This window comes from Rissa tridactyla, chromosome 20 (genome assembly GCF_028500815.1).
Source record: "Rissa tridactyla isolate bRisTri1 chromosome 20, bRisTri1.patW.cur.20221130, whole genome shotgun sequence".
Taxonomy (NCBI): Eukaryota; Metazoa; Chordata; class Aves; order Charadriiformes; family Laridae; genus Rissa; species Rissa tridactyla.
The window spans coordinates 5,831,160-5,858,448 of NC_071485.1; the positions used below are offsets into that span (position 1 = coordinate 5,831,160).

A 27,289-nucleotide genomic window follows, 5' to 3' on the forward strand; every position below is an offset into this window, starting at 1 on the left:
GCTATTTCCCCAAAATTTCCCCACGGCAGGAATAATCCAGCAATAACCCAGCCTCAAACCCAAAGCGAGAGGAACGGGGTCTTTCCCCTTCGCCACCATTGGGGATACGGCGGCAGCTCGAGCGTCTCGAGCCAAACGCTGCACAAATGTGGAATAAGAGGTTGGCAACGTGGAAATGGCTTTATCTTCCGGGAGTACCAGCCCCCCACACTGCCCAGGGTTTAAAACGCACGTCCAGGTTTGCAAAGTCTTTCATTTTCATCAGCTAACACAAGCTGGGGGAAAAAAAACCAACCACCACCAAAATCCACGAAGATTTCAGAGAACACAAGCCCTTCTTCCAATTTTAACAGAATGCTGGAAGAAAAAGTTAATGTATCTTTCATGAGGACAATCTAGATAATAAGCAACACAATTCCGCAGCACAAGGCTGGATTTTTTTTTCTTTCTTTCTTTCTTCATTTTTTTTTTTCTTTCTAAATAATGAAGAATTTCAGGTCGCGGATAGACGACCAAGGTAAAACTTGAGTCACCAAACATCCCCCGGATAGAAACGCAGCGTAACTTCACGCGCTAAGTGCTATATGAGGTTTTTACTTTCAGATTCGGGCAGAAACAACTACTTTTTAAAGAAAAAAAAAAGAAAGAAACAACAAAAAAACCCCACCCTGTGTCAAACCTAAACTAAAATTGTTATTCAGCAATTTGCAACACTTACTGTCATATTAAAGTCATTTTATTTTCTTTTCGCTCGCTCTGTTCTTGTAGCAAAATAGCAACAGCTCAGGATGTCAGGAGCCGTTTGGTACGGCGACTGAGGCACCCCTCCAGCGTTCGGGGGGGTACACGCAGCCCGTGACACTGGGACCGGCTGCTGACGCCGGTGGCAATTGTGCCGACAGAGGGGAACCGCGCCAGGGGAGAGAGTGGGGTGACACAACTGCGGCGGTGCCGAGGCACGACTGAGGACTGACACACCGTACCACACCGGTTAGCAAGGAACTGGGGGGAAATATGGAATCCTGCTACCGGAATAATCACAGAATGGTTTGGGTTGGAAGGGACCTTAAAGCCCACCCAGTGCCACCCCCTGCCCTGGGCAGGGACACCTCCCACCAGCCCAGGTTGCTCCAAGCCCCGGCCAACCTGCCCTTGAACCCCTCCAGGGATGGGGCAGCCACAGCTTCTCTGGGCAACCTGGGCCAGGGGCTCACCCCCCTCACAGCAAACAATTCCTTCCCCAGATCTCATCTCAGTCTCCCCTCTGTCAGTGTAAAACCCTTCCCCCTCGTCCCATGGCTCCCCTCCCTGCTCCAGAGTCCCTCCCCAGCTTTCCTGGAGCCCCTTTAGGGACTGGAAGGGGCTCCAAGGTCTCCCCCGAGCCTTCTCTTCTCCAGGCTGAACCCCCCCAGCTCTCTCAGCCTGTCCCCACAGCAGAGGGGCTCCAGCCCTCAGATCAATACTGCTGGAAACAGCTCTGCACTCGCTCCCTGATAAGGATTTATCTCCAAGCCCCGCAATCTGTAGATGGGCACGGTGACAGGGCGGCTCTGTGGGACTGCCCTCCACGTGCACCCTTTTCCTGCAGAGGTTTGCAAAGTCTTGCCCCAGGGTCTGAGACATCCCAGCCCGGAGCAGTTCCCAGCCCGGGACAGGGGATGCCGGCGGTTTTCTGTCCGTCCCTGCTCCCTGTCTAGCTACGATGGCTCTGCCACGTCCCTTTCCTGCACCGATCTATGATTTATAAACATAAAAGAACTTTGACTAAAAGCAAGTTTCTACCATTTTTTTTATTGTTTGGAAAACTTCCAAAGGAAAAAAAACTTCTCTTCCAACACCTAAATACTCTCCACCCTGCGTTGGATGGCACTGCTGCCCGCAGGGGAGCTCCCCACTCCATTTTTCCCCTTTGGATGGAGCAAAGTGTTGGCAGTGACCAACAGATCAAGGGAGAGAAGCTGGAGGCTTTGATGCCTTCAGCGTCACACAGCTCTTTAGGTGTTCGTTCCTCTCAGGTCTTCTTTAAAGTACAGATAAAGACATCTGGCAGGCTAAGACACAAGGGCATAGACTCAACTCAACCATCCCAGCCCTCCGTGCCCCAGTTGGAAAGGGAGGAAGATGCCATTTTGTCACCGGGAGGTAAACTATTACCTCTTTAGGAAGGGCTGATGTCTAACCCGACAGCATCTCTCCGGATGATACACATCCCTAAAGTACACGCTTATGACAAACACTCGATATGGCTCATGAGACGACGTTGGTACTTACTTTTTCAAAGGCTCTATGACTGTCTTCTGGATCTGATTCACCTGTTGAAAGCAAAAGGGATGATTATATGTCAGGCTTGTCGAAAAAGCCTGTTTGCACAACGATACCTGTTTGCACGGTGCCTCCCATAGGATGATGTGAGCTTCTGAGCACAACCACGATGCCCTTTAACCAAAAACCAGCACAATTGTCCCATGTGCTCAGGGTGAGCTGCAGTTCCCAGTACAACCGGGCAGAAGAAGAGTAAGATTATCGAGAAACTCAGGAAGGAAGGATCTTGGAGATGATGCCAAAAAAGGGAAGGAAGGTCTGTCTGGAAGGGCGAGATCCCACCACCAGCACACCCTGGTCTCCCCTTCTTCTCACCTTCTCCTGGTTGAAAGAGTCCATCCTCTTCATCGCTGTGTCGAAGGCCGTGACCATCTCCAGAAAAGCGGGCTCCTGTTCGCACAGGGGGTTGGACAGAAGGTCCGAAGAGATTTTGACGGCCGACTTGGACATGGCTGGGGACAACGGGAGCGGAGAGCATGCAAAGGAAAGCAGAGAGGGTCAGGTCTCAGCGGCTGCCCGCAGTCACAACTGGCTCCTGCATCTACAAAGGGCAAAAATCAGGGACTTCAACCACCAAAGAGGGTTGAGCACAACTTTCCAAGAAGATATTCAACATCGGTTGAGGGAAAAGAAAGGAAGAGCCACCAATCCATTCACGTAAACACCCAGAGAACTGTTTTTCTATAAGTTAAGCCTGCACCACTCCGATGCACGGCTTGTGATGTTGCCAGAAATAATACCAGACTAACAAAAGCACTGTTCTCCTAAAAAAAAACCACATGTAGATGGGCTTTTTTCTACATCTTTTCTCGACAGACTATTAAGTGTCACTCTCAGTCGCACTAGAGCTCTTCCACAATGACGAAAAATCACAGTCCATTAAGTCTTTCAAATGGCTTTACAAAAATATAGATTTGAAGTGGATTTAGTGCTGGTGGAAAAGGAGCAGACTGACAGGACTGGAAGATGAGTTTTCTCTTTTTCCTCTCCAAATAGGCACTACACGAGCAGCAGAGACACGAGCTGGCGAAGCGCTTTCCCTCAAGGAGCCGAAATTTTCCGCCTGTTGGAGACCAACCCTGCGAAACGCAGAGGCTGAAGGTTCTTCAGACCCTGAGATTGTCATCGGGAAATCCAGAAACACCCGGTGACACGCTGACGGGCTTCACTTCTGCTTGTTTTCCATCAGCCGCGTCTCTCTTCCCATCCACACACTCGGTCTGCACAGGGAAAATTAAATCCCTACCACAGGACCACTAGAAAAGAGCAAGAAAATAGCTAAGGTGCAGAATGGGGGGGGGGGGAAAGATGAATAAAAAGGCAAGCATTAATATAAATCGGAACAAAGAAGAAAGAAGAAAAGTCCTGGGTGCTAAAAAAAAAAAATAAATGTTCTTTTTCGTCAGCGCTGTTGCTGAAAGTTATTCCAGTTTAAGATCAGAAAGCCAGATGCTTTAGCCGTGCTACAGATGAGCTTTGGAAAGACTCCTACTGTACTCACTCCGATATTAAAAGTTAAAGTCATCTGAATAATGGGGCTTAAGATCATAAATCAAGGGGTTAAACATTCTGATTTAAAGGTTATACACAATTATACAGAGAGCTCAGAAGCTAAATAGCTGGGAAGCTCAATGCAGAACGAGACACTAACTATGGAATAACAAAGCTACCGTATCCGTCTATTATCCAAACATTAAGGGTTTAGGCATTTAAACCTTTAAACAGATGGGATATAATCCATATGTGTGACCACATCTGAGGAAGGATTTGTGCCAAAATGGGACGGAGTTAAGAATGGCAGAACTCCTTCAGCTGGAAGAAAAATGAGTTTCCCTTCCCAAGAAGAGCACTGAAAGCGCACTGTAGCGAGGGGAGCCGCGGGGTCACGCCGAGAGGCCAAAACCCGGGGCTTTTCAGGCACGTTCCGTGGGATTTTGGGCAAAGGCGCTTCCCCTCACCTGCAGAGCTGTGAGAGAGTAGCCGGGGTGGGCTCTGCAGCCCCATGGCAGTTCCGCAGACCCCAGCAGGGTGCAGCCCCCCCATGGTGCGCAGGGAGCCGGGACCTCGGGAGGGCATCGCCTGGTCCCACCTCCACGTGCCGGGTGGTGAGCCCTGGCTTCACACTCAACTGGGACAGCACTGGTGTGGGAGAGGAGAGGAGAGGGAGCGGTAGAAGGAGGAGGAGAAGAAGGAGAAGGAGAAGGAGAAGAGAAGAGGAGAAGGGGAGAAGGGGAGAAGGGGAGAAGGAGAAGGGGAGAAGGAGAAGGGAAGGAGAAGGAGAAGGGGAGAAAGAGAAGGAGAAGGAGAAGGGGAGAAGGGGAGAAGGAGAGAAGGAGAGAAGGGGAGAAGGGGAAGGAGCAGGGGAGAAGGAGAAGGGAAGGAGAAGGAGAAGGGGAGAAGGAGAAGGAGAAGGAGAAGAAGAAGGAGAAGAAGGAGAAGGAGAAGGAGAAGGAGAAGCAGAAGGAGAAGAAGGGGAGAAGGAGAGAAGGAGAAGAAGGAGGAGAAGGAGGAGAAGGAGGAGGAGAAGGAGAAGGAGAAGGAGAAGGAGAAGGAGAAGGAGAAGGAGAAGGAGAAGGAAGGAGGGAGGAGAGGAGAAGGAAAAGAGGGAGGAGAGGGAGGGGAGGAGAGGAGAAAGAGAAGAAAGGGAGAAGGAGAAGAGAGGAGAGGGAGAGGGCGGAGAAGAAGAGAGGGGGAAGGAGAAGAGAGAGAAGAGAGGAGAGGGGAGGAGAGGGAGAGGGGAGGGAAAAGGGAGAAGAGGGTAGGAGAAGGAGAGGAGAAGAGAGGGAGAAGGGAGGAGAGGGAAAAGAGAGGGAAATGAGAGAAGAGGGGAGGAGAAGTAGAGGAGAAGGAGAAGAGAGGGAGAGGAGGAAGAGGGAGAAGAGGCAAGGAGAGGATCACCTGCCCCGTGGGGTGGTCTTCAGGGGGGGTCTGTGCTGCACATAAAGCATGCGGGACATGACTCCAATTAAAGGAAGTGACTTTAGAGAGTCCCTGCTTGTTTGCATCACCATAAAAGTATCGGAGAACAGCCAGGCACGCTCCAGAGAGCAAAACTGAGCCACCGTGATCCAGTGCGTCACCTGCATCTCATTTCAAAAGGAGAGCTTTTGTCTCCTAGTAAAGAACATCCTTAAGATCCTATTTTGTTTGGAAAGAGGGTGGCGAAGGGGGTTAGTGATCTTTCGGCACCGTACCGAGAGGGCTCTAATAGCCCGTACCCTGTTCCCAGCCACACTGCCACAGCTGGCAGGGCAGCGGCTGAGCCTCGCAGGAACGTTTTCCTCCAAGAAGGAATCGTCTCGTTTTAAGCTGAGTCTTTTTTTTTGGCAGAAGGTGGAGACCCGAGCCCCCAGGTCCAGTTTGCCAGGGAGTGTTTGCAGGCTGTGAATAACCAACCCCCTCAGCACAGAGGTAAAGGGGAAGGAATAAGAGCCTCAGGAAAACACAACCACCCTGATACGCTGCCATCCTCGTCGGATACAAGCTGGATGTCGGCTGAGCAAGCGCAGCTATCTCCTCTAGGGCATGGGCACTGCCAGGTGAGGAAAGCAGTCCTCAGTGCTCGATCATGGAATGGTTTGGGTTGGGAGGGACCTTAAAGCCCACCCAGTGCCACCCCCTGCCCTGGGCAGGGACACCTCCCACCAGCCCAGGTTGCTCCAAGCCCCGGCCAACCTGGCCTTGAACCCCTCCAGGGATGGGGCAGCCACAGCTTCTCTGGGCAACCTGGGCCAGGGGCTCACCCCCCTCACAGCAAACAATTTCTTCCCCAGATCTCATCTCAGTCTCCCCTCTGTCAGTGTAAAACCCTTCCCCCTCGTCCCATGGCTCCCCTCCCTGCTCCAGAGTCCCTCCCCAGCTTTCCTGGAGCCCCTTTAGGGACTGGAAGGGGCTCCAAGGTCTCCCTGGAGCCTTCTCTTCTGCTCCTTTTCCTTCAGCCATCCCTCACCAGACCACGTTCAAAATCTTCCCTTTACACTCATGATTTCATGCCTTTAAATGAGAAATCAGATCTTAACTGGATCTGGCCAAGGCTCATTTGTGACTCTGCCATGTAGCAGAACGGAAAAAGAAAGTCCTCCCACAGCTCCTCTGGGACTTGAAATGCTCCATATAAACAACGCCCACTGCAAGGGAGGGGAGGGGAATCCTTAACAAGGAAAAACTTACCAAGGATCCCTGACAATGACCAAAGTCCCCAGAAAGGGCAGTTTTCACCCTGGAAAGGAGTCCTGGCAGCGCCGGTTACTGGTGCTTTTCCCACCGCTCTCCCCGTGCAAGCACAGGCAGGCATGGTTCTGGGAAGGGTGGGAGAGCGCAGGGAAGAGCCGGGATCCGTGTTTACGTCTGGCAACATCCGAGCGTGCACACACGCGCACATATACACACAGGTGAGAGCCTGTAGCATGGGAAGCCCCCAGATTTGCCAGCCCCGCCGCTGGCAGAGCTCCCGGTAGGGCGCCTTCCCACTCCTCTGCCCCTCTCTGAACCCAACTCCCACCAGATGAGTCTTGGACCGGTTCAGCCCACACCTGTTTGCGCTGGTGCATCTGCTTTGGCTCCGGAGCTGTGGGGGCCCGGTACAAATAGGGACTACAAACTACACGCTGAGGAAAAAAAAAAAAAAAACCCAAAAAACCCATCTGTGTTTAAAACTGCCTGTTTCTGCAGGCTGCCCTGCTCGGTTCAACAACCAGGCAATCCACCGAATCCACTTCTCCGGATGGCTCCGTCTTCTCCTCTCGCCCATCTCGGTTTAAAGCCTGCGCCACGCAGTGCGGTCACATCGGTTTTTATACTAGAAAAGCCATGAATGGAGCGGGCACAGGTTGCCGTGCCTTGGGAGGGGACACCTGAAGGGCAGATGTCACCCGTCGCAGGCGGCACACGCAGAGATGGCTTGTTTATTGCTTCCTCCATCGCCCACTGCCACGAGGCCAAGCCAAAGCTGGCAGCCCCCAAGGGGAGGAGCGGGGTTGTTGCTGAAGGAGAGCTGCTGGGTCAGCAGTTCAGGCGTGAAACACCTCCAGCCATGCCTACGTGGGGCTCTGCAGACCCCCCCAAAGCCTCGTCCCACCCTCCTCTGGCTTCAGATAGCACAAGGTGCCCTCGAGTGACGCAGGTGAATATTCATCGCTCAACACAATAGGCTCAGCTGGAGACTGCTCCTGCTTGCCTGATGTGAAAACTGGAATAATTACTCCTTTTTTTGGTTGCAGAAAGTGAGGGAAAGAAGAGAAAGTGACTTGTCCAAGGCCACACAGTGAGGCGCAGCTCAAGAGACAGGGACGAAGCCGGTAACATACTTTCTGTTCCCTTGGTTGAGATACTGCTCGGCAGCCCTCGTGCAGATGGCCTTGTAACTAAGCAAACTGAGTGGGACTGAGATCTAGATTTGTTTTCCAGACTTGTCACAGATTACTCATGTGATCTTGAGAAAGTCACTTCATCTCTTTGTGGCCAAGTTCACAGTCTATGTATCCTACAGTCACATACCCAAGTCCGCATCTGTGCTTTTCTTCATATCCTTCTGAAGTTTTTTGGTCTGATCTTCCAATCTGAAAGATGGGAGAACAAGGCAAAGTCTGAATCTTGGAAAGAAACAAACCCGAGCGTATCATACATGCAACAAATCATTTACGGGCTGAATATGCTGGCTTCTGTTCCCAGTTAAAAATATCCAGGCAAGGCTCTACGAAGTTCAGTGCTGCCCAACCTTTTCTGGGGGTTTTCAGATGGTTTTCAACCTTTTCAGGTTGGTAATCCCTGATTCAAAAGTCACCTATTTTCTTAAGCTTACCACAAACGGTAAAGCCAAATGCTTCCAGGTGATAAGCGTGAGCTTATGTGACACGGTCGGTGCGGTAAAACCAATATGTGTCCTCAGAGGTGTCGAGCTGTTCGGTGACCCCACAGTTTTCTGGCAATTTGACACACTTTACTTCAGAGCTGCCATAATCTGCAAACCTCAGCCCCACTGCAAATACTTCTTAGGACACCTTTGAACGCCCAGCCGCCAGAGAAACTCCGAAGAATTAGAAATTACAGGGCGGCGAGCGATTTGCTGGGAAGAGCGCAACTGGCTAAAATTTCCTGGGAAGACGCGAGAAGAGGGCACGAGAGAGAAGTATGCTACTGTTCCTGTTTTACCAGTGTGGTTGATACTTACTGCTGAAGCTTTCCATATTCCCTTTCAAAGTCTCTCTCCACCTGTGGAAAGAAGAGATGGAAATCAGTTCAAAGCCACTGCAGAGCCTGGAGTGGCAACTAACTACCTGTGCGGGGAAACCTCTCCCCGGGAAATGCCTCCGTGAAGCCAGGGAAGCACACGCTGGGAGTTACACTTCAAAAGTAAATGAAGTCTTGGGGTGTTTTTTTTCTTTCAGACTCTCTTAGAGCAAAAGACACGGCCACCAACTGCGTCAGCCCGTTCCACGGATGTGCTCCAGCACATGAATTGGAAGCCGAGAGAGTAAATGGGAATGCCTCAGAAGCAGAGAGATCGCAACTTAGCACGCACCGACGCAGGCGCCCACAGCTCAGCTCGCTGCCGGCGGGGGACGAGCCCGGTTTCTCTTCCAGAGCTTTTTCCAGAGGCTTCTCCTTCTCCCTGCGGTGGCTCTGCCCATGGCTGGCTGCCAGACCCCCACCCAGCCGCTCTCTCCTGCCCCATCCTCAACAGGACGGGGGTTTTCACCCCATAAACCCCTCTCGAAGCCATTACTGAACCCTCCGCTCTCCGTGTGATTCGCCCCCTCGATGCTCTCCTTATCCCTGCGATAGCTCCCAGCCCAAGCGGACAGTGGGGCTTCTCACCTGCGCGCAGAGCTAAAGAACAGCCTTCTCCCGATGCTACATCAATGACTGCTTCCTCCTACTTGCTATCTGGCAGCAAATCTCCAGCGATACAAGATATTTTAAGGAACTTTCCTTCCATGCTGACTGTTTTAACACACGCTTAAACATTCATTCCACACCTCGCCGACCGAATAAGCAAATGGATTTCGATTGACCAGCCAAGAGTAAATACATGCGCTTTTTGTTGTCATGGGATCAAAACTGGGTTCATTTGTGTTGTCAAGCTACCACGCTATTAAGGAAACGCTAAGTGTTGCGAGCAGCCAGGACGAGAAGGATCCAAAGGTTTGTTCCAAATCTTCGTGCTGTCCTCGGGATTTCAAACCCCGGCTCGATGTAACAGCATTCCGTGAAAGCAGAACGCTTAATGGGGACATTTGCTTTTCAATCAAAATTGCTACGGAAAAAAAACAACAGTATTTTAAGAGACGGAGCGCAGTAATCCTGGGTTGTTTTTTTTTTTTTTTTAGAACCTCCTTTTCTAAATATCTTTTTGCTCTGCACTTTCAGCCGCACTTGAACCCCGATCCGAAGGCAGGCGGTGAGGGGCGTGCCGAGTCTCGGCCCCGTCGCCCGGTGGCCAGCTGTCCGCACCATCAGCTCCCTCCATCCGGGGGACGCGGGCTGGCTCTCCCCGCCGATATAAAAAAAAAAAAAAAAAAAAAACCAACAAAAAAAACCAAAACCAAACCCCTCCGTCCAGCTCCAACTCCCTTTCACGCTGCTAAAAATGGTCTCTGGAGAACAGGCAGGGAGCAGTGTGGGGGCAGCTCACACGACTCCTGCCCGGTTCGCAGTTCTGCAGAAATCCGCAGCAGCTGGTGCCTGGAGGTCAGGTAACCAGCACATAGTAAAAAATCACCCTCGATTTCTATGGCTGTTCCGGCTGCTAAAATAACCAGGGAGTATTGCACTCTATTTATATGCCTTATGTGTGAATTGTTTTGGTTGCAAACCAGAGAGGCTCGGGCACGACTCAAAAATATGTCCTTTGAAGGCTTGGTGGTATCATTGCCCTGGCGTGGAGCTCCAGCCCTCTCCGTGCTTGGGAGGAGGCTGCTCAGCAATCAGAATCATAGAATTTTAGGGGTTCAAAGGGACCTTAAAGCCCACCCAGTGCCACCCCCTGCCCTGGGCAGGGACACCTCCCACCAGCCCAGGTTGCTCCAAGCCCCGGCCAACCTGGCCTTGAACCCCTCCAGGGATGGGGCAGCCACAGCTTCTCTGGGCAACCTGGGCCAGGGGCTCACCCCCCTCACAGCAAACAATTCCTTCCCCAGATCTCATCTCAATCTCCCCTCTGTCAGTGTAAAACCCTTCCCCCTCATCCCGTGGCTCCCCTCCCTGCTCCAGAGTCCCTCCCCAGCTTTCCTGGAGCCCCTTTAGGGCCTGGAAGGGGCTCCAAGGTCTCCGCGGAGCCTTCTCTTCTCCAGGCTGAACCCCCCCAGCTCTCTCAGCCTGTCCCCACAGCAGAGGGGCTCCAGCCCTCCCAGCATCTCCGGGGCCTCCTCCGTTCCCGCTCCAACCAGTTCCTCCAAGAACCGGAGGGTCTGACCACGAAATGAAGACCACCTGCAAAGATCGGCAGTATCTGCCCCATCCCTTTTGCTGCTCGATTCCCCCGTTACTGTGCGATAAGCAAAAGGCATCGTCACCTAACGGCTACAAAGGAAAGCCAAACTTCCCCGCCCTGCGACCCTCCGGGTGACGCGAACCCCCGAATTTTCCAAGGTTTCCAAGCTTCCCCGAAACACCCAACCCTGGTTATCCTGTGCGCTTTCTATGTACGCTGGAGGTGAATCTACGAGGCGGCACTTCAGCCTGACTCACATCTCCAGTGCCATTCCAGGCAGAGACAGCTGCCCGAGGATTGCTCTTATTTTTCACGCCCACAGGAGCAACTGGCTACCAGTCATCGCAGTCTGCGGGCTGGTGGAGCCCTCCCAGTCATCGCTGCTCTCGTCGGAGCCCGGAGACACGACGCAAACAGCAAGAAGCAGGGTCCCCCATGCAGGAGACGGAGAAGATCCGCTCTCGGGTGCTCCCAACCTCCAGATTTACAGGCGGCAGCCAGCGGTGGATCAGAGGAGGACAAGCGGAGAGCAAGCCAAGCACATTTTGCAGAGCACAGAGTAATTCCCGCTCCCATCCGTGGCCACACATACCTGACACTCACGGCAAAAGGCTATGGATAGGATTATCACGTTAAGAGTAACGAGAACAAGAAGTACAGGCAAGGAAAATTACAATATCCCGAAGGGAAGTTTCCGTAATATTAAAATAAGCCCACTTCTCCGAAAACTCAAAATCAAAACGTGTTTCTGTATTGAACACTTTTTCTTCTAGGCATACGGGCTAGTTAATTCAAGATTGCTCGTCTCCGGGTTTTTATTTAAATCTACATAAAGAACGACGAGTTCTCAAAAGAAATGAAATAAAACAACCTCCTCCTTTTTTCACCCAGTTATTTTTGTTTGCAAACACTGGGCCTTTCCACCTGTGATAACATCCCTCCTGCTTTAAGGGCGATATCATAATCGACACCATGGTTACAAGGCAACGAAGCAAGACCAAAGCCAACACTACAAAGAGATGGAAATAAGGGACTGTGATGAACCTTCTCATTCCCCTGAGGTTAATTTCTTTTCCTGGCGGAGGAGGAGGACTAGCTGATTTCTACATGTTCCAGTGGTCTCAGCCTCTTCGTGGGGCTTCCTCCTCCCTCCTCTCCAAAAAAAAAAAGAAACCCATATAATTAGGCCAGAAATTCTGCTGTAACCTGGAACTTCTGCTGAGCTTTTGCCATCCCATCAAGCACGAGGAGAATCGAGGTAAGTAATGGGGGTGAATATTCGCTCTGCGTCCGACAGCGGAGCCCGGAGGCAAAGAAACGCTGCGGAGTGCAGGCGTATCTGGGATTTCGTGGGTTTCGCCACCCAACAAGCTCTCCAAATCCCTGTAGAGTGAGAAAATTTCAAGGAAGGCTGCTTAGGTGGCACGCTGAAAGGGCAAAAGGATGCACCTCTGAACCGCAGAGACCACTATGTCCCGCTGAAAATCGAAGGAAGAGAATGAAAACGAGCAAAACCATTTAACCGGCATCCCTTCATTTCACCCCAACATTTCTGCGACGTTTACTCCGTTCTTTCGGGATTTCCAGCTCGCTGGTGGAGCCCGATGGAAAGGCACTGAGGGCCGGCAGCTGCAGTGGAATCCTCCTGCTCATGGAGCTCCTCCGTCCAACATCCCTGGGGAAGGCAGAGCTGCTGGGATGAGTCAAGGAGGGGAGGCTTGGCAGGCGTGCGGGGCCCACAGCTCAGGTCTCCGCTCCCTGCCAAAGCTGACTCACCCAAGGTTAGCCAGAGAGGAGGAGGAGGAAGGCGAGAGCCTTCTGAGTCAGCTCCGGCAGGCAGGGAGAGAGGGAGGCAGGGGTAAAACCTGGGTGATGTGAAGGGCCCGGGCACTGTCCTTGTCCCAGGAGGGAATGGGAGCTCCTCCAGCTTCCAACCCAGCTCTGCGCCCCGTGGGGACGCGTGGCCGGCTTTTCTTCCCGGCTACCTGCCGGCTCGGATAAAGCCAAGCCCCGGTGAAGAGCAGGGCACAACCTTGGGGTGACGCAGATGAACTTCAGCGAGCCGGAGCTGCAGGAGAGCTGGGAAGACAACCACAGCCCTGGTTCCAGCGTAACCTCTGCCGGGACCGACGTTGTCCTGGGGGGAGGGAAGAACATCTCTGCCGTAAGAGGCTTCATCGCCGCAGCGGATTTGAGCAATAAACATTCTGCGGAGAGATATAATTCTAACGGGTTTAACTCCTATCACTGGGCATTAGTTTAATTGGGGTGCGTTGCCGTGTCCTCTGCGGCTCCGCTGACAGCAGGTCCTTCTCTGCGCATTAGATCCTCCCACCCGGCTCCCGGCCTCTCGGCCAGCCCGGTGACAGATGCTCTTTTCAGGGGAGAGGAGGGGAGAGATTATGGCTGTCTGGAATCGGATTTGCCCAGGTTAAGGTGGAAACAAAGCAGAGGCACGTCTGGGGGGCGGGAGATCACTTCGGTTCACCAGCCGATATTTTCTACGGGGGTTTCCTTCTACCTGAAGAGCTAAACTGTGGCTGACACCATGCCCTTCTTCAAAGGCTCAGAAGCGAGTGGGCATGGGGAGTCATGACTAATTCCCTCTGCAGCCCAGGCAAATTGCTTTTCAGGAGTACTGCCGGCCTAGATTTGACACCAGCCCCAGCATCATTTCATCGAGTAAAGAAAACCTCTCTCAGCAAAGCCATTCTCCCCTCTCCTGCGCTCCAGTTCCACCCCTCGCGGAGAGCCAAATCAGTTAGATCCTAACAAACGTCTTTTTTTTTTTTTTTTTTTTTCTTCTTTCTTCCTCCCCCCCTCCTCTTTTGTGGTCCAATCTCGGCGAGTGGGAGATCCTCTACCCGCAACCACTTCCCTTCCGATGGGCTTGGGATGCAAGCCCTGGAGATGCCGCACCTTCCCACTTCCTGCAGTGGGCTCCAGAGGCCAACATCTGGAATATCACAGACCTCGGCTGCTACCGCCGCTCCCAAAAGCCCGCACAGATGGCAAAGTCGGGGGCCCCGAGCTCGCTAAAGCTACAAAGCAGCCCCGGGGCTTCCACAGCCCGCCGCCGAGCGCCGCGCTCCCAGGGGAGATGGGTGGTTTCCTGCCGTTTGTTCTCCTTTGAAGAGCCACACTTGACACTTACTGTGAGGTGGCAAAGCTTTGGGCTTCCTGTTTTCTGCCTTCCACGTATCTGCTGCCTGGTGAGGAACAGCAGCAGCAGCATCAACACGTGGCAAGTGGAAGCCATTTAAAAAAATCGGCATCTGACTCTGAGCTACTGAGTCGCTGACACCGAAATTTGTTGTTCTTCTTGGAGCAGATGAGGAAGAGGGGGAAGGACAGAAGGAAGGATGGAAGGATGGAAGGATTTAAGGATGGATGGATGGATGGATGGAAGGAAGGAAGGAAGGAAGGAAGGAAGGAAGGAAGGAAGGAAGGAAGGAGAAAAGGAAGGAGAAAAGGAAGGAAGGAGAAAAGGAAGGGGAAAAGGAAGGAGAAAAGGAAGGAAAAAGGAAGGAGAAAAGGAAGGAGAAAAGGAAGGAGAAAAGGAAGGAGAAAAGGAAGGAGAAAAGGAAGGAAAAAGGAAGGAAGGAGAAAAGGAAGGAGAAAAGGAAGGAGAAAAGGAAGGAGAAAAGGAAGGAAGGAGAAAAGGAAGGAGAAAAGGAAGGAAGGAAAAAAGGAAGGAGAAAAGGAAGGAAGGAAAAAAGGAAGGAAGAAGGGAAGGAAGGAAAAAAGGAAAAAAGGAAGGATGGAAGGAAGGATGGAAAGGAGGAAGGAAAGAAAAAGAAGGAAGGAAAGAAAAAGAAGGAAGGAAAGGGAAAAGGCCTGGAAATACTCGTGCTGCTGAATGAACCTCTGCCTGCTGGATATTCTGAGCTGTTCTATTTAATACACACACACACACACATATATATATATCAAAGCAATGCCTGCCAACTGCCTCAGCACAGCACATCCCAGCAGCTCAGGGGAAGAGAAGCTCTCAAAGGTGCAACCCTTCCTCTGCACGGAGCCCGAGCTCCTGCCGCGGCGCGGGGACGGCCGATTTCGGCAGCAACGGAGCACGGCATGGGGGAGACGAGGTCTTTCAGCCAAACCCCTTGCAACACCACGCGCAGCAGGAGCAGAGGGAAAATCAGCAGGCACTAGCAAGAGAGAAAATACAGTCAGCTCGGATGTGAGAACGGGCGGGATGGAGACGTCCAAGAAAGCTGGCCAAGACACCCAGAGCTGCAGAGCAGTTGGTTCTTGCGAGAGCCTGGAAGGACACCAGCGTTGGAAACACCGGGAAAGACGGACGAGGGGCAAAATCTCATGGAGAAAAGCGATGTGGGGTCTCCTGAAAGGAAAGGGAACGGGTGTGAAGGCCTGAGGCTGGGGGGCTGCCTTCCCCGGGGGCCCGCAGACAGCAGCGCCTTCCGCCGGCTGGTCCGAAGAGACGCAAAAACCATTGAAGGATTTTATCCGTCCTCGTCTTCATCGCCTGCCTGGCTGAAATTTTCTACTGACAGTTTGGAGCCGTTACAGAAAATTGCTGCTCGACGGCAGCAGACAACTTACCAAATCCTTTAAAATAAAACATGACAATCACGCCATAGAGGGAGGGGCAGAATTAGCCCTCTGCCTCCGGAGGAAAATGTCACGTCCCGAGGAGAAACCCCCCGTAAACGGGAGGGCCCACACATCCTGAGGAATTAGCCGCGCTGAGCGTCCCAGAGAGGGAGGATCAGAGATGTCAGGCTGTTGAAGGGATTAGGACGCCGAGGCCGTTACAAAGACAAGGTCCCCACCGCGCTCGCCGGCGGGGCACTGATTTTAGAGCAGGTACGCAGGTCAGTTTTCAGGGACAGCTACCGTGAGGTCCCGCAGCGTTGCTTTTTTTTTGTTTTTTTTTTTTTTTGCACGGGACAACGGCAAAGACCATCTGCTTTGAGAAGGGAAAATACCACAGCCAGCTGCAAGCAACGGCACTTGGGATAGGAGTCTCAAATACACGAGAATACAAAATGCTTTTTTAATTTGCTTTTAAAGCAAATGCTGTGCAGCACAAATTAATTCACGCCCGAGCACTAAGCATCTCAGCTTATAAGCCTTTCTTTGGAAACAGTTATATTCAGCGATCTGAACCACTCCTCCTCCTCCATCTGCTCAGAAAGGATGAACAAACAAGCCATTGCTGAAAGAAGGAAGGAAGGAAGGAAGCCCGTTCAGCCATCTCCGAGGAAAACTGTGCCAGACCAAAAGAGCTCTTCCCCTCACCCACCACCCTCCCCCAAAAAAATTAAAAAAAAAAAAAAAAAAAGAAAATTAAAAAAAAAAAAAAAAAAAGAAGAAGAAAAAAGAAATAGATCCCAACCCAAAATATTCTCCCCGGTTGGGGCTCCCCCTCACTCCTCGCACGAGGAACCGAGCGCTGGTCACACGCGGCAACAGGTTCTGCTCGCTCCCATCTCCCTCCCACGCGCGCGCACAGGCACCCGCTCGCAAAATGGGACGAGTCAAAGTGCCGGCTTGACTCATCAGCCACATGATCAAAGGCTGGAGCTAAAAAAGGGGGAAAACTGGTTTACTCACCGTCTTGGGTACAATCTGTTTCTTGGGCTGCCCGATCTTGAACGGTATCCTGGAAAAGGGAGAAAGGAGGAAGGTGTAAGCAAGCAATGCTGGCCTCAAACAGCCCGGCCCCTCCTTGGGGATGGGTTTTGGGGGTGAATGAGATGGGGTGGGGGGATTTGTGGGGTGGCAGCACCCCTTTTTTGTGCTGTGTCCCCACGACGAGGCCACCACCTCCATCCCCAGTCACCCCCTTCCCCACCCTCCCAGTAAGGCAAATACACGAGCGAAGGACGCTGAAGAACGCGCTATGTTTAAAAACAAATCCGAAAAGGAGAAAGAGGGCGGGGGGGGGGGGGGGGATTTAAAAAAAAAAAAAAAAAAAGGAAAGAAAATAAATAACAAACCTTGTAAATATTTAGAAAGAGGCTATTAAAAAAAAGCGTCTGGAGCCGCGAGCTGCTTCAAAGGATTTCTCTGATACAACAGCTGTAGGAGCCGCTCACCTGCCAGCGGAACAGCCTTCATTCTTAAAATCTTTAAATATGGTTGCGAGTAAAAATCTGGGTTACCTGAATGATTCCCTCCCTCCCCGCCCCCCACCCCCCCGCCGAGCTAGCTCAAAGGTGAAGAGTGCTCCAAATAAATTACCCCAACATAGGTAAGGGCGGCTGGGTCAGACGGTTACAGTCACGCAGCCCTCCTGGAAATAATTGGATTTCTTTCACCTATCGCTACAATAAAAATCCAGGAATTCAACTGCTGGTTTCGACGGATTTAATTAAGTTAAAGAGGTGCTGCCGGGTTAAAGCATCTCATCCAAAATCTCCCAACGTTTTGGAAAACGTTGGGAGATTTTGGATGAGATGCTTTAACCCGGCAGCACCTCTTTAACTAAAAAGAAAAAATTGGGTCTCATAAATGAAATGTTTTTTCCCAGAGGTGCCTCACCTAAAGCTTCCCTCTAGCTCCGCGGTCGGCACCCCATCCCAAATCCCCACTGGGAGCCCCAACTCCCCTCTTGGCCCAGTCCAAATTCCCACCCCGCCGCCCAAATTCTACGCTAATAAAGGTGGATTTTTTAGGGTTCTGGGTCGGCGGCCGCTCTCGCTGACGGGCAGCAAACGCGCGGCTGATGCTCCGTTTCTTTCTCAGCAGCTTTACTTACAAGATCCCCCGCGCCGGTGCTGCTATAAAACTGCTCGATCGGACAACTGGAACCCCAGCAACACATTTTTATTAGCGTAACACGATCAGCGGAGATCTATTTGGCATCAGCCTTACTCTTTCTTTTAGTAAGTAATAGTCCTGAAGTCCCGTTTGATTTCTTCTTGGCGTTCATCGCTATAATATCTCATACCGACGGCAATGCTATGCCATTTTCTGCCTTCAAATTAAAGAAAACGGCAGAAAATGCCTTGACCGCCGACTCTAAAAGGGTTGGAAGAACGGTACGTCTTAAAGGCCAGAACGTGAAAAGCAAGGATGAACTGATTTACGGCTGTAAAATAGGAGCAAGGCCGCGCGATGGGAGAAAGTGCTTGCGACGAAGGGACACGCCACCCGCCCCGACGGAGCAAACCCAAGATTATCCGCCAACCCGCTCCCTCCTGCCCATCTTCCCCGTTGTTTTCAAACCCAACGGTGTCATTAGCCGCCGGTAATAAACGGGGGCTAGAACCCCGTCCGTACCTCCCGAGCGGCTCCAGGAGCCCGAGCCAACCTGAGTCACCGGGTTTAAATTTAAATTTTTTTTTTTTTTGGGGGGGGGGGGGGCAGAATTTCCTGTTTATGGTTCTTCGGTCGGACAGATATAATTTTAGGTTGTTAACCCTTTCCAGCTCCTGTGGCAGGCCCGGCAGCCGTGAATCACACTTCTTTTATAAACAAACACTCGGCTGGTATATAATTACCCTGTCAATAACTGGGTGTGTGGTGCCTTACAGGAAGAAAGTGAAAAAAATAAGGTTTTTTTTTTCTTTGTGTTTTCTTACAAATATAAACTAAAATGAGGCACAGCCCTCACTCTCGCAGGCACAGGCTGTCCCATCCGCAGCCAGGTGCCGTCACTCGATGTTTTTGGAAGTGACGGCACCAACTTATCGCGGTGGAAGGAGGAGAAAAAGATGCGGTTTTTACCCAGGGGAGTGAGTTACCCCAAGAAAAACCCGCTCGCACGACGAGCCACGGCGGCTGCCGGGCAGCCTCCGCCAGCACAGGGGCAAGCACAGGGTTCAAGCTGGAGTTAGGCTGGTTCCTAGCGGGTAAGCACAATTAAAAGGGTGATTAAAGCATTACCTGCACACAACCTTCCCCTCACCCTTGTCTGGCCAACCCTGCCGATGCGGGTTATCCGGAGAAGCAATCCCGATTGTCGTTCGCTGGCAAACTGGGTTAAATCAAGGCGATTCCGGTAATAAAAGACGGATACGGGGAACGGGCATCACTTGGGTACCACCGAGCCAGCAGCGCAGGCAGCAGCCCAGGGGAAGGCAGGGGGGAGCACAGGGGGGACCCGTCTCATCCCGTCCCCCATCTCCGTTGCACGCGCAGAGGGGAAAGGGGGACAAAACCAATCCCAGCAACTTTCTTCCAGAACAAAAGAAAGTCACCGGAGCACTTCACAACGCCGCAAACACACTTTGAAGCAGTAAATATCTCTATTAGCATCGTGATGCCAGTTGGCTAATTATGTCTGTCTCGGTAAAACCTCTAAAAAATAACCCTGTGCAAGTAATTTTTTTGTTTTTGTTGCTATTTTACAATTTGAGATAATCTTCACGGTTTGTGAATCTTTGCCTTTTAATACGGTTCTGTGAGGGGGGGGGGGGGGGGAAGATGCAGAAGCAGGAACAAAAGCAGTGAGGAAGGATAAAAGATGAGAGGTAGGGATCTCATCCGAGCTTTTAGAATAAACGGATACACCCCGCGCTTCGAAACGCGACGGCAATTCTTGGCACTGAGAATTTTTGCCCCTTCGTGAGTCGACATCCCAGCCTGTGAAATGGGTGGGGGGGGACACAACACGTGCCTGATAACAGCAGCGTTACAACCATTTGCTGAAAAAATTAAGAGCCGCCCGGTGTTTTATTCTGTTCAGAAAATGCACCATGGGCATCACACAAATAAGTTGGAGGGAGCTGGGTCGGTAGCTTTTATTGCCATGGATTTACCGGCGTGGCACGGTTATCACCGTTACCCTAAAAGCTGCACATACGCCGAAGAAAAACCAGAATCGGTGTGCTTTTTTTTTTTTATTTTTTTATTTTTTTTTGATCTCTCATTTCTGCTGAGCGAGAGAAAGCTGGGGTTGTGTTTGGGGTGTGAAATCCCTTGAAATCCCGTTCCTCAAGAGTGCGAGCGCGCTGAGTCACAGCCGGAGCCTTCCCACCCCGGGGAACGCGGGGCTGGGGGAGCATCCCGGCCCTTGGCCCCATCACCAGCCACCTGCATCCCCCCACCCCCCCGCCCGGAGAGGTCACCGGGAGTTTGGGAAAGCGGTGGGGTTGGGAGGGAGGGAGGGAGGGTGAAGAACTGCAGGGAGGGGGTGGGAATCGCTTAAAGTAGGAAAAAAAGTGTGGGTGGAGAGAATCCTGCAAGCTTCTACTCGGGGATGCTCAGGAACCCCAGGGAGGGGAAGGTGGGAGAAGCTGTGGCTAATTTTCTCTGAAGTTTCCCCAGCAATGTCATATATTTACTTGGCTTTTCCATGCGCAAACCCAGGGCCACACACCAAAGCAGCTAATTCTCCTCTGGATGCACAGGAGAGTTGCAAACAAACCCCGCGGGCTTTAGGAGGGGGGGGGAATACAACTCCATGAGGTCTGCGGGGAGCTGGGGTTTAAAACATGTAGCTCCCCCTCCCACTCTCCGCCAGTCCCCTGAAACGAAGGCACGCAGGAATTGCCAGCGTGAATCAGGCTAAATCAGTGTTAATTTAGGGAGGCGACGGTCCTTTCGCCGCGTTGGACTGAGCAGGACATCAAACCTTGGCTTCATCCCCGGCCGGGAGCAGGCGGAGGGGGAGCCCGGCCGGCGTTTGGAGCACGCCCAGGGGATAAATAACGGGTGGATGTGACCCTTTTCCCCGCAGCACATGGTAGAACATCGCCTTGCAACCCCTCATCAGGCCCCAGAAGACGCCCTGGCAGAGAAGCGAGGGATAAGCACGAAGCATTTTCGCCCCCAGCTGATAAGCCGCTGGCCCTGGGGATGCCGAGCCGCTCGCTGCGGAACCAGGGACGGGGAGGGAAGGAAGGACGGACAGACAAGCAGCGCGCGAGGAAAGGGGCAGGGAAAGCTGAGACCAGGGCGATGTGCTCGCTCGTTTTGGAGGTTAATTACCCAGACACTTAGGAGAAGTGACAACCTGACACCATCAAAACCGAAATCGTTTGCCAGGGAGCCGCAGGTCTAAAAAGTGGTATGAACGGGTGGTAACGACTGGTTTTTATCCACCACCACCGTCAGGCCACCAACTAAACTCCTGTTTTGCAAAAAGTGCCCGCTTCCCGTGGAAAGTTTCAGGGTTTTGGGTTTGGTTTCCCCCCGCCCCATCAAAACCCCAAGCGCCAGCAAGCCAGCGCTGCCTGGATTTCCGCCAGCGCTTTTCACTCTTTGAATTTCCACCAAAAATCTCAATTCTTTCACCAGAATCTCTGCCTGCAACCAGGAGGGTGACACCCAGCCTCCTGCGCTGCGAGGGGTGACCCCAACCCCCCGAGGCCGGTCTTCCCAAAGCCAAGGGCTCCTACAAAACCAGCTGTTTATACGTGACCCTCCATGAAGACAAAAACTGGCCCTAAGACACCCCAGAAATTCCCTCTGCGAGAGTCGGGGGCCCTTCCCCAAGCCCTGTTCTGCTCGGTGGCCACCCCTTGCCTTCGCCCGGGCTGTCCCAAGGTCCCGCGTCGGGAGAGGAGTCGGCTCCAGTTGTACTTGCTGCCAGGAGACTCGCCCCATCACGGGAAGATCAATGCAAACATCAACAGGAATGTCGGGAGCATCCAAGGATGCGACCGCAGAGGTAATAACTTCCACTTGCTCACTACCGTTATGGAGCGAGCTTTTCCGTGATGCGATATGGGAAAGCCAGGGCACCCTGGAAGTTCAAGGGCAGCTGCGACCACCACCAATAGCTGCTGAAGCAGGAGTAATTATCTCGTTAGCGGTCTTGAGTCTTAACAAGGGCTGAAGGCAGCCTGCACGGGGCCCGAGGAGAGGCAAGGCCGGCTGGGCGCACGGCGCTGCGCACGTGCAAACCAACCCTGGGCACCTGGACCACGGGTCTCATGACTCTGGGCTTCCTAAAAAACACCAAAAGCTGCAAATCCGCGGCCGTGGGGGCTGCCCCAGTGTCAGGGGGTGGTGGGGGGAGGATCCCAGCCCTGCCCAGGTGAGAAAGGCACGGAGGCAAGACGCGGGTTAGACATTAATCTCGAGCATCGCTCCGGATGCCTCGCTGTACTACAGCGTGTCCATGGAAACTGCATGCACCATCCCACCCCGCTCCTTCTTCCCCCCCCTCCCCGCCTCGCAGGAACTCATAGCAACCGCTCCAAACACAGCGCGAAGGCAAAAAAAAAAAAAAAAAAGAAAAAAAGAAAAAAAAGGGGAAAAAATTATTCAAACGGATCACAAACAGCTTATGTCGAGGGAGACTCTGCGCCAAAATTCTGGTTTGGGTTTTCTCTTTGATGGAGACGAGGGGGGAGGTCACGGGGCGGCGAGGGGCAGGGAGATACGGTCCCTCGGGAATAAACGCATCCATCCCAACCCCATCCCTACGAACCCGCAGGCATTAAGCCCCAAATGGACGTCAGGGCGAGCCCCTGCAGCAGGGAAAAGGGAGAAAAAGGAGATGCAAACATCCACTTCACGCTGGTTTAGGTCAGGCCGGAGAAACAAGGCACCTTCCTTCAACTTCGGCGGCGGAGAGGTGGCCGCGGACGGCGAGCTCTTGGGAGCAGGGGCCACTCGTATTTCTGCATCTTGCCCAGAGCCAAGCGCGGTGTCAGTGTTAAGCAAATCAAAAATAATGTCAGAATCTACTCTCCCACCCATTCCAAGATGAGCATGAAAAAAATAATGATATTTTACTCACCCATCAAAAGAAAATTACTCACGCCAGGCGCGTGGGCGAGCAGAATTTTGCAAGGCTGTTTTAGGCCCTGACTATGCTACAAAAATATCCATTTTAAGCATGGTTGTGAAACACGGTTGTGGCTCAACTATAACACTGTTTTTCAGCTACCTGTAACAAAGAAGGCGGAAAAAATAATAATTAAGGAATAACCACGTGCTAATCGCGCTCCGAGGACCACGCCGGGCGCTGCCATCTCCCACCGCGGGAGCCGAGGTGCCGGCATTGCCTGGTTTGCAGAAGGGCACGCCAGAGTTTCGGTTTCGCCGCGATAATACCTCTGGGACGCGCAAACCGCCTTCCACGGGTGCTACACACCGTGCAGGGAGGTGTTTGGGAGCTCACCGCTTCGGTATCCAGTTGCTTCATCCCATCTAATTTTATCCCGCGCTCATCTCCAAATCCCGGTATCGTTGAAACCCGGAGAGAAAGGGGGAGCGTTGCCATTGACCGCGATGGGACTGCAATTTGGGCACCGAAAGGAATATCAATATTGATTCACTGGAAAGAAAACGGCGCCTTGGTCTGTGTTTTGCATCGCACCTGCCCAACGTGGTCACAGCACAGCTCCAAAACACGGAAAACAAAATGAATAACCAAGAAAGCTACTCTTACACTCCAACCCAGCTATGCCTGCCACCTCCCCGCATTCCTCGTCCCTGGCTAGCAGGCAGAAATCCATCCATTTCCAAGACAGGCAGCTCCTCTTCTTCACCTCCCTCCCCAAATATTTCAGCAAACACATTCGCGTCAGCTGTGGACTGCCTCGGATCAAGAGCTGGGGAGCTAAATATCGCACAGCCGTGCGGTTCCACTCCCGACTTTCCATCGATGCCAGCTCCTTAGTCCACTTAGCGAGAGCTCCCTGCCAAGAGGCATATGGTTTAGCAGTCCGGCAACGGCAACCCCCCATGCAGACCAATAATACGCTGCAGTGCAACACGAAAACACGTGCTTCGCACTGCCACACTATCAACATTTGCTTAACATATTTTTTCTCCCAGTAAATACCAGCTGTTGCAGCGGTGCCGAGAGGCAGCGCTCGGAGAGCGAGCTGTCACACTACAAAAAAAACCCTCTTCCTGCTCGGAAAATCACCTGCGGGAGCTGGGAAACCAAAAGAGGAGGAATTTGGGAGGCTGGTTATGAGCTGCAACAATATTTGGTTTTATGAGGTTCCACGGACCTTAAAAAAAATCCTTTAGATGGCCACAAATTAGACGCTTGTGGCAACTGAGGGTGATGATACAGTAAAGTCCATCACTCTATTTCTCTTTGTTTTTTTAAAAGGAGTGATGGCCAAGGTAATCGCTGGAATATTTTCCCCTCTCTCCCCCAAAACGCATGGCCGCAGGCGAGATCTGAGGAAGAGGAGGATGCAGACGCGTTCGAGAGACCCCAATCCACAGCACAAAGGCCGAAAGGAAGCCACCCAGCTCCACCGAGATTTAGAAAACATCTCATCTGTCCATGAGAGGCTGTTTCCCAAAACAAGCCTACTCCTGCTCTAAATAAAGCTTAGCCTAGAAAGGCGGCACCGCCTAGTTGCCTAGGTGCAGGAGTCGGGAATTCGGGGGGTTTAATCCATCCTCTGTCACCAGCGGGTTACGTTTTGCCCTCTGGAGCGAAGTTTTCCCGCATTGGTACAAGGGGCATTGCTGTTCCCGGTCCCGATGCGGCGCAGGGAGCTCTGACCCACCGAGCACTCGCCAAGAGACAGGGAAAGCAAAGAAATAACCACGCACAACTCAACAAGGCATCTACCACCCCGCCTGCAAACAGCCTCATGGCCCTTTCGCCTCGCGCAGGCCTTCGCAAAATATTAATTAAGGTAACGAGTGTACAGAAGGAAAACTGAAGGCAGAGTTACGTGCCGCTTCTCTGAGCAACCTGGTCTAGTGGGAGGTGTCCCTGCCCATGGCGGAGGGGGTTGGAACAAGATGATCTTTAAGGTCCCTTCCAACTCAAACCATTCCATAATTCCCTGACATGGTCTGCAGGACAGGGCTGAGGACGAAGCTCCATCCCCTTGACCGGCTGCGACAGCCGACCCCTAAAAAAAGGGGTTTTAATCGACGCCCCGGGTTTAACGGTGCCCGTTGCCGGAGAGAAAGACGCACGTGCAAACTAAGCAAACATGCTCTGCTGCACAAAGCAACCTCCCGCCCCGCCGGGCTGGGACAAAGCCCGCTGCCTCCGCGGGGACTGCGGAGCAGCGGCATCAGGGACATGGTTTACTGTGACGTTTGAGGAGCAGGGCATGACCCCCGCACACACGCCGGCATTTGTTACCGCCACCGGGAGCGTAACCCCTCGCTGCGGCGGCGAGGCGGACGTCACGCCGAGCCCGGCCCTGAACTCCGGACCCCCCCGCCTCATGAATAGGGCAATTCATCCAGGGTGGGAATTATCGGCCAGCAGGGTTGGCAGGGCCAGCCGGGCGGAGAAACCGAACTGAGAGCGATTGTGTCCCTGACACGCTGCCGGGTCCGAGCCCCTCGCGTCCGCGCGTAAGCGGAGCCCCGACACGCCGAAGGACTGACGCTGCTGGGAAGAAAGAGGAGACTCAGATTTCAGCAGAGCATCAATTTCCACCACACACCCCCCCGCCTTCCGGCAATGACCTTTTATTCCTCCCCAGCAAAGGGCAAAACCACTCAATTTCTCAGCAAAAGACACGTGTATCGCAGAGAAGCCACCAGACGGTCCCCAGGAGCAGCGTGGCTGGATGGACGCTGGAAAGCACAGAGGGGAAGCGTTGTCACTCTGCACCCAAATTATTCCACATCCATCATGTGAAGGGAATATTTATTTCTTACATTTTCGTCTCTGCAGCCCCTCCTGGACCAGGAGAGCGGAACAGGTCTCTTCCACTGGCTGGAACTTTCCAAAAGCAGCCCCCAGGCCATGCTGCCCGCAGAGCTCAAGAGGGCAAAAGGTGGCTCCGAGACCCTCGTTCCCCAACGCCGTCTATAATCGTGGCTGCTCTGAGATGACTAAAGCAGAACAAAAATGAACTCAGTGGATAAGTGTGTATTTTTAACCCAAAGGCCCCATTTTAATAGGCACCTGTGTGCGCGTCATTATGTTGTTGAAGTACATTTCCAGACCGCAACTTTCCCCACTCCCAACCCAAAAAAAAAAAAAAATCTTCAATTTTCACCCTGCGCCTGCCCTGGCGAACCCAGCCTGAGGGCACCAGGCAAGGGAAGGGCCTTTTTCTCCTTAAACCATCACATCCCTCACCTCTCATAATGGCGCTGGCTCTACGGGACCATCCGGGATGAGAAACCATGCAGGGCAGTCACGATTAATTTCTAATATAATTAGTTTAAATAAGCAGTGGGGAGACGTGCAGAAGCAACACACCAAAGACACCAGGGTATCCAAACTGAGCCTTTCACAAGTCCGATCCAAACACATGCGGATTTTTTACCAAAAAAAGCTTTACTTCAATGGGACTGAAGTTGGTTTTACAGTGTTTCAGCCTCACGGAGCTGCTGGGGACCTTTGGAGACTCCCCACACCAAACCCTTTGCCCCGCAACAGCGCCCAGGCATGGGGAGGTGGGAGGGCAGGGGGGTGAAGGGGCTCGGTGGTGCTTCCCCGTACCCGGGACGAAGGCTGGGGAGGGACCAGCAGCAGTTGCTGGCGGTAGAGGTGAGGGGCCCCCCGGTAGCGCATCCGTTAGACACCCATATGCCGTGTGTGTACCTACAGAGACAGCTTTGGGGCAGCTACACCAGGGTCAAACTTGGCCAGAACTGGAGTAAAGCCCAGCCAGCACCAGGGCCAAGCTCGGGGCCAGCATCAGGGCCAAGCCTCGCTAGCACTGGCACCTGCTCAGGGCCAGCACCAGGGCCAAGCTCGGGGCCAAGCCAGGCCAGCATGAGGGCCCCTGCTGGGCCAGCACCGGGGCCAACCATGACCAACACCAGGGCCCACACCGGGCCAGCATCGGGGTTAAGCATGGCCAGCAGCGGGGCCAGCACTGGACCAGCAGTGGGGCCAGGCTTGGGTGCCCCGCCAGGCCAGCACCGGGGCCCGCTCGGGGCAAAGCCTGAACAACACTGGGGCTCCCGCCGGGCCAGCACCGGGGTCAAGCCCGGCCAGCACAGGGGCCAGGCTCGGGGCCAGCACTGGGGCCCCTGCTAGGCCACCAACGCGACCCACTCGGGGCCAAGCCTGGCCAGCACCGGGGCCCCTGCTAGGCCACCAACGGAACCCACTCGGGGCCAAGCCTGACCAACACTGGGGTTCCTGTCAGAGCAGCCCCTGGGCCAAGCCTGGGGCCAGTCCCGGGGTCAAGCCTGGCCAGCACAGGGCCCAAGCTTGGTCCAGCACCGGGGCTCCCACCGGGCCAGGACCGGGGCCTGCTCAGGGCCAAGCCTGATCAACAGTGGGGCTCCCACCAGGCCACCACCAGGCAGGGCCAAGCCCAGACAGCATTGGGGCCAGGCCCAGAGCCAGTCCTGGGGTCAAGCTCGGGTTAGCACTGGGGTCCCTGTTGGACCGGCACCGGGGTCAAGCCTGACCAACACCGGGGCCTGTTTGAAGCCAGCACTGGGGCCAGGCTTGGGTCCCCCACCGAGCCAGCACCGGGGCCCACTCGGGGCCAAGCCTGACCAACACCGGGGCTCCAGGCGCTCCAGCCCCGGGGCCAAGCCCGGCCAGCCCCGGGGCCAACCCTGACCAACACCGGGGCTCCAGCTGGGCCAGCCCCGGGGCCTGATCGGGGCCAGCACCGGGGCCAGGCTCGGGTCCCCCGCCGGACCAGCCCCGGGGCCCCCCTAGGCCGCCAGGCCCGGCAGCGCCGGCGGTGAGAAGCC

General features: G+C 53.4%; 1 protein-coding gene across 3 annotated transcripts in view; it reads right to left on the reverse strand.

Annotated features, from left to right (window-relative positions):
• The window catches only part of BIN3 (bridging integrator 3), a 45,177-nt gene that overhangs the window by 17,748 nt on the left and 140 nt on the right, over window positions 1–27,289 (reverse strand). The window contains exons 2-7 of one of the 3 annotated variants that reach the window (XM_054180750.1): window positions 25,280–25,456; window positions 16,340–16,388; window positions 8,492–8,532; window positions 7,819–7,880; window positions 2,638–2,774; window positions 2,272–2,312 (exon numbers count right to left, since the gene is read on the reverse strand). In XM_054180750.1, coding sequence (XP_054036725.1) covers window positions 2,272–2,312; window positions 2,638–2,774; window positions 7,819–7,880; window positions 8,492–8,532; window positions 16,340–16,388; window positions 25,280–25,281 — 332 coding nt within the window. In that variant the 5' untranslated portion in view covers window positions 25,282–25,456. Of the gene's footprint in view, window positions 1–2,271; window positions 2,313–2,637; window positions 2,775–4,280; window positions 4,476–7,818; window positions 7,881–8,491; window positions 8,533–16,339; window positions 16,389–25,279; window positions 25,457–27,289 lie in introns of those variants that run through there. The other 2 variants (XM_054180749.1, XM_054180751.1) reach the window with 2 other exon arrangements.